The 13,870-nt window shown below is 37.0% G+C and overlaps 1 protein-coding gene across 1 annotated transcript; it reads right to left on the bottom strand.

Moving 5' to 3' along the window:
- Positions 1 to 4,279: 4,279 nt before the first annotated feature.
- On the bottom strand, positions 4,280 to 4,987 carry LOC110888396 (dehydration-responsive element-binding protein 1D). The gene has a single exon (XM_022135925.2). The coding sequence runs from the start codon at positions 4,985 to 4,987 to the stop codon at positions 4,280 to 4,282; it is 708 nt and encodes a 235-aa protein (XP_021991617.1).
- Positions 4,988 to 13,870: the final 8,883 nt, after the last annotated feature.

The following is a 13,870-nucleotide window of genomic DNA, read 5'->3' as shown; positions in this document are numbered from 1 at the left end:
TACCCTAAGGTATTCTAAATCGGGTTTACGCCCATGCCATATCTCATATGGCGGTTTTGTTTACCTTTTAGTCGGAGTCAAGTTGACATTGCGGGTAGCGGTCATAAGAGCATGATCCAAAAGGGGTGAGGCAAGTTAGTTCTATACGTCATCAATCAAACCATATCAAGTAGAGTTTGATTTCACCTTTCACTCACACCATTAAGTTAGGGTGTGCCAGGTGGAGAGGGTTGTGAAACTATTCCACACTCTTTCAGATGATTTAGAAATTCAAAGCTGAGGTATTCACCACCTCGATCTGATCGAAGTACTTTTATCTTTCTATCAAGCTAGTTTTTATTCATGGTTTCTAGACATGGTTCTGAAAGGACCATATACATCATGTGAATGAGTTCTAGAAGACCATTGATCCGTTCACCACATCGGTGAAGGGGTGATTTGTGAGTTTTCCAACTAAGCAAGATTCGCAATCATCAAAGGAGTCCTGTCTAGTGGATTCAATAATCCCCTCGGACTGGAGCCATTTTATGCATGCCTTACTTATGTGGCCAAGTCAGCAACGCCTTAAATGCGTTTCATTCATACCGGCTTTGTTACGCTTAGAAAGTAGATATATGTTATTACTTGTTTGAACATCAATATCATAAATACCATTTCGAGGTTTAGCCTCAAAATAAAAGACATCATTCAAGTAGGCTAAAATAGAAAAACCATTTAAAAACGTACTTGAATTGAATCCTTGTTCAAACAATGAAGAAACTGAAATAATGTTTCTGGTCAAACCAGATGCATATAAACAATTATTTAAAGTAACTACAAGGCCAGGGGAAGATGAAAAACAGAATGTTCCAGTTGCAAGAACTGGAACTCTCTTTCTATTACCAACTATGAGTTCCAGGTGGCCTTGTTTAGTTTCTTCCACTTTTCAGGCTCTTGCAAGACATTAATGATGTGGTAACCACATCCAGTATCAAATACCCATGTGTTGCTAGAAACAATGGAAAGTTCGATAACATAGATGAGAATATCAGAAGAAGTGCCAATGTTATTGGCCTTGTTCATATTCAGCTTGGCTAGATACTGTGGGCAGTTTCCTTTCCAGTGCCCATTTGGTTGCATTCAAAGCACTGACGCTCCTAGGAGGGTGTGGTTTTGCAACATGCTTGTTGTTTGTGGCATTTCTGGCAGTAACAACAACTTTTCTCTTGCCTTTGCTCTTATGTTTCCTTTTTCTTGTTATTGGGCTTCTAAACACCACCAGACTTGACCATTAGAACTCGGTTGGTTTTGTGGAATAACCAAGTTTGTTTATTTGGTCAATGTATCCTTTCATCTTTAGCACATGAGTACTGATACATGATCCTTCCAGCATTTTACAGCTTATGAGCTGTTTCATGGTGTCATATCGCTCCTGTCGGGCTTGTTTCTGGAACATGCCTTTCAGTTGCTGGATCATGTCATAAGCATCTATATCTTCCATGTTCTTCTGAAGTTCGGGAGACATGGTGGCCTTCATAAGGCAGGCTACCTCAACGGCATCCTCGTTATGTTTCTCCAGTGCCTTGCGAGTAGTAGTAGAATTACTTTTAGGCTCGGTGGGGACTGGGCCATCTAAGATATATAGCTTTTCTCCATCTTGAGAACTATTCTCAGATTGCGGTGCCATTCGAGAAGGTTGGTGTTATTCAAAATTTTATTTCTTTTCCTTTTCAAGTATCGCCTTGAATATGAAGGAGTTGTTTTTATTAGACATCTGTTATATAAGCAAGGTGATATTAATTAGTATTTTCGATGTATATCTCCTTAATTCGTGAGGTGAGACGATAAGGAATGAGAATCCGGTTATAAGCTCTTTCTAAAGGCAGCTGGGGCATGCAACATTAGCAAGAGGTTCAAGCGGACTGATAACCATTGTCAATTATGAGAAAAGCACAACTCTCGGGGTTTATGAGACTGCGAGGATAACCTATTGTCCTTGCATTGATACGTTTGGCCTCATCTATGCCACTTTTGTTTTCAAGACAGCTGTGGCACGTAACACGAGAAGAAAAGTAATAGTCGTCCTAAAACGGTCACATGTGGAAGGGTCGGATGTGTCGACGAAGCCCTTGCACCATGGAAGGATAAACTAGACACCAAGTGTTGTGCTGTGGCTCCAACACTGATGGTTCGCATTATGCCCCAAGTGTTACTAGTAGTAGGATGGCATAGACTATTGATTTTAATTTTTACCAAATAGGGTCGTTATAGTCGGTTTTAATTTAGATATTAAATTTGCGACGTAACCAAAAGGACCTTTTCCCCTCTCAGGACAATTAGTTTTAAATAACGTATAAAACTAAGTTTGTCGCGACTTGGAATAACCAATATTAAGTTAATAGAGAACTATTAAGTTAATAGTTTTGGAAATTGAAAACTAATTTAATTTGCAAAACATAATTGGTTGTTTCAAAAAACAACCTTTGTTTTATAACAAAAATTTTAACAAGTTGTAAAAACAATTTAGAACTTGTTTTAATGTGATTGTTTTAATATTTTAAAACTTCTTTTAAAATCATGTTGGTATTTAGGTTGGTTATGTTATAACAATTTATAAGATAAAAGCAACCACAATAGCAAGATAAATATGTAAATCCATATGGCCAAAATTGTTCGATCTTGCTAGAGCTTAGTAGCAAGATCAAACGGGTCACGGGGTCACAACACACAAACAACCACAAGGATGGACTTGAGTGCATCTTGTTGTCTTGAGCAACTCCCACTAACTCCAAGACTCCTCTTGGCATTCGGTTTTGCTTCGGGTTTGCTTCGAGTCTTCGTATCAACAATATTTAACAAGTAAATATAACAAAGACAAAAAGCCTATCTATTATAACTTTGAACCATCTCGGTGGCCAAAAAATAAAAATTACAAAATCGAATAAAATATACAACCACAAAAAAAAGGTCGGGCCGGATTTACACATCGCACAATAATCACAAAATAAACCGGGAAATGTTTTGGTCAAGCAAAACAAATAAAATATTGACCAAAATAAAAGTGCCCTTAAAAATACTTAGATCATAAACTTTAAATAAATAAAGTTTGTGCTCTAACTCCGGTTAAAAGACCGGTACCGACTCGTATGTTGTAACCAAGGCTCTGATACCACTGTTGGGTTTCCGTGGTGATCGGTCAAAACTTTATTTATCGAAAACCCGGTTCAACAAATAATAGTTAATTAGTTAAACGAGTTAATTAATAAAACGCACCAGAAATATAAACTAATGATCAACAAAACGAAACCCGACAGGATCCGGTTACATGCAAATACGAGCAAAGTAAAAAAGTTTAACTACCAATGAGAAAGATATACCTCGGTTAATGACTAACCGGTCGAGACACCGAGGTTCAACGAACGAGTGCTAGTAAACGAACCAACGAAACGCGACGAAGGGGGGCGGCGCCAAGCGGCGGCCAACCGCGGTAAACAGCGGCGGCAGCCGCCGCAATCAGCGACGGCAGTGGCAGAGACGGGGCGGCGAAGGCGGCGGCGGGGCGGGGCGGCGGCGGCCCGCGGCTAGCTTGGTGGCCGGTTATATTGTGGGTGTTGTTGAGAGCATTTTTGTGTAGCAACAACTAATTTTATTCATCTCATCTCACCAAAATGCAAGACCCACAAGATCTTAAAAGACATGGACATCTTTGCATGCAAGCCAACTGGCAATCATGCAAAAATGCATGTGTTGTAGTTGGCCAAAAGGTTGGTGCATGACAAGTGGCAAGAAGATTCTTTGCATGCAATGCCATTGTCCGAGATTTAGGTGCGCGACAAGTGGCAATGCAAGAGCGTTCTTGTCTCACCCGGTCCACGTACCAGTCTCTCGGTTCAATACCCGCGTATCGTTCGTAATTACCAGTTAAATTAGTTAAGTGGATTTTAGTTCGTTGCCCAAGGTGTAACTCTTACGGATCAAGACCCGGTCGGCAGCGTTGACTTATCGAACCGGGCATAATATCCAACCGATCTAACATGTGTAAATGGGGCAACCTTAGACATACAAGTGGATCCCAACCCCATATTCATAGTAAATATGAAATAATCAACTCTGATTTAATATAATCCATTAAAGCCATTAATCACCAATCATTCAAAATTTTGATGTTAAATAGAATATATTGTTTTTATTTGAATTGACTTTAATTTAATATATATATATATATATATATACTTGATTGGCTTGTATACAAAAAGGTTTAAGCCAGCCATCCCAATGAAAATCTATCTTACTAAAAGAACTACATAAAACTCCATAAAGACATGTCAACATAAAAATCTTCATCATCTCGAAAGTTAGCATACCCCACCATCTGAGGTGGCGGTACCATGAGTCCCTCAGCCATGCTAGCAATATATCCAGGCATTCCAAACATCTCATCCTCATCGGCGTAGACCACTACTTCCGGCAATTCATTCATTCCCATCGCGTTTTCCGTCTGCCTTTTTTGTAATTGACCCGTTTTGACCCGAACCCGTTTTGACCTATGACCCGACCCGACCCCTTTGCCAGGTCTAGCGTAGACCACTACTTCCGGAAATTCATTGGTTCCCACCACCGCATCCTCCGTCTGCCTAAACGCCTCTGCAGCCTCAGTTGCTGCCTTTTGTATATCCTTTACATTGTTAGACTCCGGTACAGGCAGCCGCCAAACTGAGTCAGCAAAATTTAAACAAGCTGACCGCCCCCTCATGGCCAAAACCGCCACATCGTGTGCCCGGGCTGCCATTTCTGCGGTCGGATATGTCCCCAGCCACACTCTTGATCGCTTATTTGGTTCTCTCACTTCACACACCCACTTGCCGGGATTTCTTCCCCTCACTCCTCGGTAAACCTGGTGTCGAGTCTCCTTGAACTTCTTCCTTCCGGATTTCTTCTTCGGGATTCGTGAAGCCAGCATTAGTTCTCCGGTGCTGCTGCTACATTCATAAGCTGAAGAGATGTCCATTATCTGATTACTAATTTGTTTTCAGTTGGTAGTTATAGTTTGCTAGTTGTGAATGAATTGTTTTGGTTTAGTTTTAAGTGTTAAGTATCTAAACGATGAAGTATATATAGTTTTTTGTATGCGTGAGTAAGAGTGTGTGTGGTGGGGTTGTCGGATACAGCCTGGGGACTGTGGATTATTAGATTAAGTTAATAAGGATGGTAAGTAGAAGGAGAGAATAAGTGGATAACCAAGTGGTTGCTGTTTGGCTTTATGTGTTTGACAGGGGTTGTGGATGCATCGTAGTTATTAATTTTTTAACTCTTTCTCAACAGTATCGTTTTTAACAAGTGCTGATGCGTCAAGCATCATCATCAAAACTCATAAGTACAGCTTCCTAGCCGCTTGTTTTTCTTTTCTATTGTCGTAAGTTTTTTTTTTTTTTTTTTGTTTCCATTAACGAATTCTCGGTTATGACTTTATGACATGGTGACTTTTCAAACACTACGAGCTATTATTAGTCAAGGTTTTATGATTACATTATCATATGCGAATTGTTTACCTGTAACTATTCAATACCCTTACGAAAAAATGGATCACATTCGAGCGTTTCCGCGATCGAATCCACTTTGAATTTGACAAACACATTGCTTGTGAAGTATGTGTTCGTGTATGTCCTATAGATCTGCCCGTTGTTGATTGGAAATTGGAAACTAATATTAGAAAGAAACGATTGCTTAATTACAGTATTAATTTTGGAATATATATATTTTGTTGTAGTTATGAATTTTTAAATAAAATGAAAGGGGGCAAGTTCACTTTTATGGTTGCAAACGACAAAGGCTTCAAGTTTAGCAAGATAGATCGGGTTCTTGTTTGTCATGAATTTTTAAATAAATGGCCAAATGCAGTGTTTCGTGCTTTACCAAGAGAGAAATCAGATCGTTGTCCTCTCCTACTCTCGTTGGTTGATTCTAATTTCGGGCCCAAACCTTTTCAATGGTTTAACTCGTGGTTGGAAAGGGATGGGTGCGAAAAAATCATTATTGATACTTTAGATGGTGAGTATACCGAAGGGTCTCCTGATCTTTTGATCGCTAACAAATTTAAAAGGGTTAGAGAGGCTTTAAAAAAATGGTGGGTAGATATAGGTGATAAAGAAAAGGGCGACTATTTGGAGATGACTACTGATATTTCCAGTTTCGAACAAAAACTGGAAGTCGCGGTTCTTGATGAGGAGGAGTTGTGGGTTTATGAAGAGAGTAAAAAATGAGTGGCGTGGATTGATCATCTTCGCTCTTTGGATATAAAACAAAAGTCTCGGGTTCGTTGGACGAGTAGTGGCGATGAGAATTCGGCTTTCTTCCATAGTGTTGTAAATGGGAGGAAGGCTAAAAACAATATCCCAGGGCTTTTGGTTGATGGGGAGTGGGTTTCTAAACCGACTCTGGTTAAGAAACATATTTTCCAGTTTTTTCGCAATCTTTTTTCTTCTAACATTTCAGGTAGACCGAAGATGTTTTGCGGGAACCTGAAAACGCTTCCAGCAGAATCTAAAGACTTTCTAGCTGCTACTTTCTCGAAGGAAGAAGTTAAGGAAGCAGTTTTTGAATGTGGTAGTGATCGTGCTCCGGGCCCGGATGGTTTTAATTTCTTTTTTCTTAAGAAATTTTGGGCCGTCTTTGAAGATGACTTTGTGAATTTGATGGAAGATTTTTATCATACGGGATCTATAAACCACGGGTATAGTGCGGCTTTTATTACACTTATTCCCAAGGTTAAAAATCCGGTTGGTTTAACGGATTATAGGCCAATCACTTTGATTGGTATTATCTCTAAGGTCATCTTGAAGATTTTGGCGAATCGTATTAAAAAGGTTATGGACTTTCTTATTTCGGAAAACCAAAGTGGTTTTTTGTCGGATCGATTTATTTTAGATGGCCCTTTAATCATCAATGAAGTTATGGCGTGGTTGAAGAAAAAGGGGGAAAAGCTTTTATGTTCAAGATTGATTTTCAGAAAGCATATGACAATGTGGATTAGGGTTTTTTGAATTCTATTATGCAACAAATGGAATTTCCGGATAGGTGGTGCCTTTGGATAGATGGGATCCTCAAATCGGCGCGTTCCTCGGTTTTAGTGAACGGGTTACCCACTTATATTTTTCAATGTGAAAAAGGATTGAGACAAGGTGATCCTTTGTCTCCTTTTCTTTTTCTTCTTGTCATGGAAGCATTCATGAGCCTTATTGACAAGGCTTCGGATAACGGGGTTTTTGAAGGTTTAAAGATTGGTAATCACGGGCCTACTCTCTCTCATCTCCTATACGCGGACGACACCCTCATTGTGGGGAAGTGGTCCTTGGATAATTGCAAAAATATGATTCGGATTCTTAGGATTTTTCACCTTTGCTTCGGGTTAAAAATTAATTTGCAAAAGTCAAACATCTTTGGTATCAATGCCGAGGAAGACGAGGTTAAAGTTTTGGCAGATATTTGCGGGTGTAAACATGGGTCCGTTCCCTTTGACTACCTTGGTATTAAAGTTGGAGCCAATATGAATCGAATCCGCAATTGGGACCCGGTGATCGATAAATGTAAATCCCGTTTGAAGTTGTGGAAAGCTAAGTCCCTTTCTTTTGGTGGGCGTCTCATCCTTATTAAATCAGTTTTGTCTAGTCTCCCGATTAATTATATGTCTATTTATAAGGCCCCGGTCAAAGTTCGTGAAGATATTGAAGGGTTTATGAAGCGCTTTCTTTGGGCGGGGGATGAAAATGTCAAAAAGATACATTGGGTCGCTTGGGATGTGGTTGCGAGCCCTAAAAAATACGGGGGGGCTAGGAATTACAAAGCTGGCCGATGTTAATCTCTCCCTCCTAACGAAATGGGTTTGGAGATACAAAACGGAAGGGTCATGTTTGTTGCGTCGAATTATTGAAGTATGCCACTATAGTCGTAAAAATTGGGAAATTCTCCCTTTGAACCGTTCCTTGTCTGGTGGATGGAAAGCCCTGGTCTCTCATCTTATTAAACTAGAAGTGAAGACTAACAAAGTGGTTTCCAGCTTTAGCGTTGTTATAGGTAATGGTATGGACGTTCGTTTTTGGATCGATAAGTGGAGAGGTTCTAAACCCTTTAAAGAAGATTATCCTAATCTTTTTAGATTGGCCGTGGATAAACAAGCTACTGTTAAGGATTCGTGGGATGCTGCTTCCTCCGTTTTGACATGCAGATGGAAAAGTAATCTGTTTTCAGATTCTGTACGTCATGAGCTGGAGTTGCTGAAGGCTCGGCTTGTTGGTACTCAGTTTTTTGAAGCCCCAGATCATTGGACTTGGAACGGTAATAGCGATGGTACTTTCAAAGTGGCAGATTTTAAACAGTCCCACTTGAGTGATCACAATCAGACTCAACATCATGTCCTTAGAAAAAATTCGTGGGTGCCATTGAAGGTCAGGATTTTCGTTTGGCGTCTTGAGTTGAACCGGCTCCCTACTAAAGATGAGTTACAAAAGAGACAGGTGCAGCTGCCTAATAATCTTTGCGTGCTCTGCGATGTTTCAGCAGAATCCACCCTTCATCTGTTCACAGGATGTGGATGCTCATTTGGAGTTTGGATAGCGATCGGTGCGTGGTGTAAGTTGGATCCGATATATGCTTTTGATGTTTCGGATCTGCTTCAGTTGGGTTTGGGTAGTCGGAATAAAAAGGCTTCGAAGATTATTCAAGGTATAGTTATGGTCACGATGTGGGTTTTGTGGAACGGCGGCAACGAAAAGATTTTCCAAGGCAAAGAGGCTCAAGTGGTAGAATTAGTCGCTAAAGTTAAGTCCTTATCTTTTCTTTGGCTTCGGTCTAGGTCCAAGTTTAATAGTTTGGCTTGGAAAGATTGGAAGTTGTTCCCTTTGTATATGGTGTAATCGTTTGCTTCGGTCCTTGTTTTGAGGACCGTTAGCGGTGTTTTAATGAAGTTCACTTTTCAAAAAAAAAATATATTTTGTTGTAGTTGAGTTGAGATTGTTTATCAATGACCGAAGAATATGAACTTTCTACTTATGATTGTCACGAATTGAATTATAATCAAATTGCTTTAAGTCGGTTACCAATGTCAATCACTAAAGATTACACAATTGGAACACTTTTAAATTTGCCTTAAATAAAAACTTAAGAATTCATTTTGATCTATAAGAATGAAGGTTTTTGTTTGGTGAATAACTACAATTATATTCATATGTATATTGATTAGGGAGCGAGAATTTTGTTTGAATTTACATTCATATTTATATTTATATTTATATTTATATTTATATTTATATTTATATTTATATTTATATTTATATTTATATTTATATTTATATTTATATTCATATTCATATGAAATAGATTTATTTTCTATAGTCCATATTGATGATTTGAAATATATAAACTTAAATTACTCTTTCGAGAGATTAGGCTAATAATTCAATCCATATCCATGAAAATGGAATTTTTCAAATTGAATAATTAAGAACTATTATAAAAAGGTACAGTTACTTCTTTTTTCCTGACCGGGTCAATAACGTTATTTAAGATACTGATTTATTTACCTCTTATTTTATATATAATGGAATTACCTGGACTAATACATGATATTCCTTTAGTCTTTTTGAGATTGGGTCGTATAATAAGGGGTATGTGAGTAGTATTACTTGCAAATCCCATTTATTCTACCTTTTCATCAGGATTGGTTTTTGTTTGTATATGGTTATTCTATATTATCGAATTATATATGGTTATTCTATATTATCGAACTCCCATTTTGTAGCTGCCGTGCAGCTTCTTATTTACATAAGAGTCATAAATATTTTAATCATTTTTGCTGTGATGTTCATAAATGGTTTAGAAAATTCCAATGATTTCCATCTTTAGACCGTGGGAGATGGTAACTTCCGTGGTTTATATAAAGTTTCAAACAATATCAAAGTTCAGGTCGCATTAATTTGGTTTATGGGGCGTATAATGTATGAATTTTGAGTGTTTTGACGAGGGTTTTAAGTTTTAGGATAGAGTTTTCCAAAAATAAGTGAATTTTTTAAAAGAAAAATACTACCTCCGTCCCATTAAATGTGTCTTATTTTGAATTTTCAAAGTCTTTATCTATAAACTTTGTCTTTAATTATATATTTTTTATGTTATATAAAACTTTATGAAAATTAACCTGATAAAAACACTTGTAAAACACACTCAAATCATATAACTTTCATCAAGTATTATCTAACACAAACAAAATTATTTAAGGTCAAAGTTTATAAATAAATACTTTGAAAATTCAAAATATGACACTTTTAATGGGACAGAGTGAGTATATAAAAGAAGGTATGTTTAGTTAAGGAAGCCTATTAGTCAAACAGATTAATTCATATCATTAACCCTAATGCTTCCGTTTTAGGTGAGTGAATTTGAACCTTATTATGTGTGTATATATATATATACACACACTATCATTTGTTGAGAGATGCTAAGGTAGCTATTCATTGAAGAACTTGTGCATATTATACAATTAGATAGTTGATACAATAAAATCTATCTTTTATATGATTAAAACAAAAGTAGGAAAATATGAGCCCTTGTTTACTTTTTCGTTTCATATTCCTACGCTGTATTATCCCATTAGAACCCATGTTAAGTTTACCAAGAGTATACCTTTGTCTATCCTATTTTTTTTTACTCTTTATAGTATCATTCAATAAATATGAAAAGAAGTGTCCGTAAGAAGAAAAAAAAATATGATATAAAAGAAAGAAAAAAAGTTGAAAAAAAGGTTGTGAAAAGAAAAAAAAACGAGGGTATAAAATGAATAAGTGTGGGGGATCAAAGATCCCCATGCAATGAAATGCAATGAAATGATTAAAACAAAAAAAAGTTGAAGTATTTACCAAAGTTGAAGAGCAGTGAATGTAGAAAGCTGAATTGTAGTATTACTTAGCCCTTTGTTACCCAATATCGTTTGTTCATTTATTACCTTTTAACCTTTAAACCAAAAACTCATACAAAATACTTATGGTTTGTGACGTGATGCGAGCGTGCGTATGATTTTTGTTATATATTTATGTACTTTTTACTCTTTTATCATGTTTTAAATTTATAAAACACGATATAGCACTATCACTCTCTACAACACGCTAGGGCAAGTGCACCCATCGTTGACGAAGTATAGTGATGGTAAGATACCGAGATCGTCCAAGAACACAAAAGCTTTTAATAACGATTTATCGTCAACATCTAATCGGCCCAAATTTTGAGAAAAGGTTTTTAAAGAAGTTAAAATAAAGAAAGAAACTAAAGTAATAAAAGAAACAAATTAATAAGAAATGAATCACTTAGTTCTGACTCATCTTTTATGTATCCTTTGATCATTTCCGCACTTTGGGTTTTTTAAGAGATTATCGTAGTTAGTTATTGTGACATGTCCCTGTTTTAGAGGCGACACTACCCTCAGCCATATTGGTCTGAGTCAGCAGGGATACAGCCCCGCAAGGCCGGCGTCACACCTAACCGATAGCGGAAACATCAGAGTGAGACGAAGATAGATTGCTCATTGCATACAACACTAAAAGTGACAATAGAATTAACATAAACTAATTTCATTTCATTAATTCAAAAAGTCGGGTTACAATACATGAATTTCAAATACAACAAGTTTCAAATATAGCAAAACAAAGTACAGTAAAGCATATTACAAAATTGATACAACAAGTTTAAATCTACGATTTCTAAATGTGTATCTAAGGCCTCGTCACTACGCCCAGTTAATCATCAGCATCATCTTGCAACATGTTATAAAGTATAGATCAACACACAAAGCATTGGCGAGCATACAAGTTTTCAGTAAATAACATAGTTAAGTAAGTTTAAACGAATCATCATGGCAAGCTAGTTAACAAGATAAACAATAAACTGGCATGTCAACAAACTAGTCAAACCAAAGTTTAACGCAAAGAGACTTAACATGACCCAACGTTCATAGGTGGTGCGTTACTCCTATAGCGCTATACATGTCAAGAGTAGGCTCGTACGAAGTTAATGACAAGTTCAACACAAAACGTACAAACCCAGATTAAAGCATCAAGTATAATGTATGCGTGCATGTATTAGGATTGTTTTTGCAATATGAATAAAAGTTTAAGTGTAAGTTGATAGGATAACATGGTGCACCCTCCCGAGCACGTTTTACGAGACTAAAACCTATAAAAACAAAAATAAATAATATCTAGCAATTATTTACAAAAATAAAAATGGGAAACATAGGTATTGCTCAGGGATCAAATCACGGTGTTTCGGGCTAGACTTCACTTATCAACACCGATCTACTATCGAGTGATCCGAATGATTGCTAGTATATTTGTCCACCTAAACTCATCTCCCAAGACCTTTTCCGTGTGACTGTCTATAACTTATTGTATCATATTTTGATATTTTAAAATGAACACCCAAACAAAAACTAATCAAATCCTGGAATTATAATTAGCACACTCTATCAAGAAGTGAGACCAGCGTTGTCGTCCCCAACCAGCTCGCTCCTCCTGCTGCAAGGAACAATGAAAGAGCAATTACAACAACTAACACCACAACTGCTGCCTCGAGTGGAAGTGCTCACAACTCAGCTATGGTGGTGCAGTCGGATGCTTCTTTTGACTGGAGCACGAAGATTCAACAGCTTAATCTTCCAGCTCCTGTGAATCAGATACCTTCAATTCAGACACCTCTCGACAACATAGAATTCATGACTCAGGTTCTTTCAGCTCCTGTTCATGGACTCACTACAGAAGAGGTAAATTCTTATTTATGTACTCCTGAATGTAGAGGTAGGGTAGTAGCCTATCGTTTACACAACTCAGAATTGACCTCAGATCATCAAGACATAAAAAGGCATAACTCCTATCCAACCAAAAATGAAAGATTATACAAAGAAAAGATTGAGGCTCAACGTAAAGATATTTCTAAGCTTAAAGAAGATCCAAGTATCAAAAATCGACACCATAGGGATGCCAAAGAAACTATAGTTACTTTGACCAAGGAACTGGAAGAAATCAAACAAAAATATCAAATTAATGAAGTGAATATTAAGAAATACGAAACTTCCAACAAATTGGTCAAAGATTTATGTGACATCCAATTAGAGTACAAAGAAAAGAAAGGGTGTGGTTTAGGTTACACTAAAGTGCCTCCTCCATTCAATCACAACTACACCTATTTGCGTTTCACTGTGAAGGAATTGGTAAAAGCTGATACTATGACTTTCGATCCAAAAACTAATAAGTCATTGATCAACAGTAAACCTATTGAAAGACGAACAAATCAGCCAATCACGTTTGTTTCTCAATGTGTGAATGATACTAATGCTTGGTGTTCCCTTGCAGACGAAGTAACTGGTGAAGATGTAATTAGTGATGAACAAGCATTAAAATCTGATTCTTCTAATAATTTAATAAATGAACTTAATCCAGACTATAGTTTGATGCATGGCAGTTTTAGTTCGTTTTTTGGTTCTGTGTCGTCTTTTGGACCTGGTGTTTTGGGCAAAACAGTTAATGCTTGTGATGATCATTTCGATATTGTGCATGATAAATTTTTGAGCCTGGTGTTTTGCCCTCCTCTATTGCAACTACATACATCGTGATACATTCATAAGTGGATCCCAACCCATATTCATGGTGAATATGAAATAATCAACTTTGATTTTACATAATTCATTAAAGGCATTAAAGGCATTGGTCACCAACCGTTCATAATTTAAATATTAAATAGAATATATTGTTTATATTTGAATTGACTTTAATATATGATATACATACTTTATTGGCTTGCATACAAAAAGGTCTAAAGCAGCCATCCCCATGAAAATCAATCTTACTAAAAGAAA

Source organism: Helianthus annuus, chromosome 2, assembly GCF_002127325.2.
Source record: "Helianthus annuus cultivar XRQ/B chromosome 2, HanXRQr2.0-SUNRISE, whole genome shotgun sequence".
Classification (NCBI taxonomy): domain Eukaryota; kingdom Viridiplantae; phylum Streptophyta; class Magnoliopsida; order Asterales; family Asteraceae; genus Helianthus; species Helianthus annuus.
The sequence above is the reverse complement of the archived record's forward strand: the minus strand, read 5'-3'. Positions and strand labels throughout refer to the sequence as shown.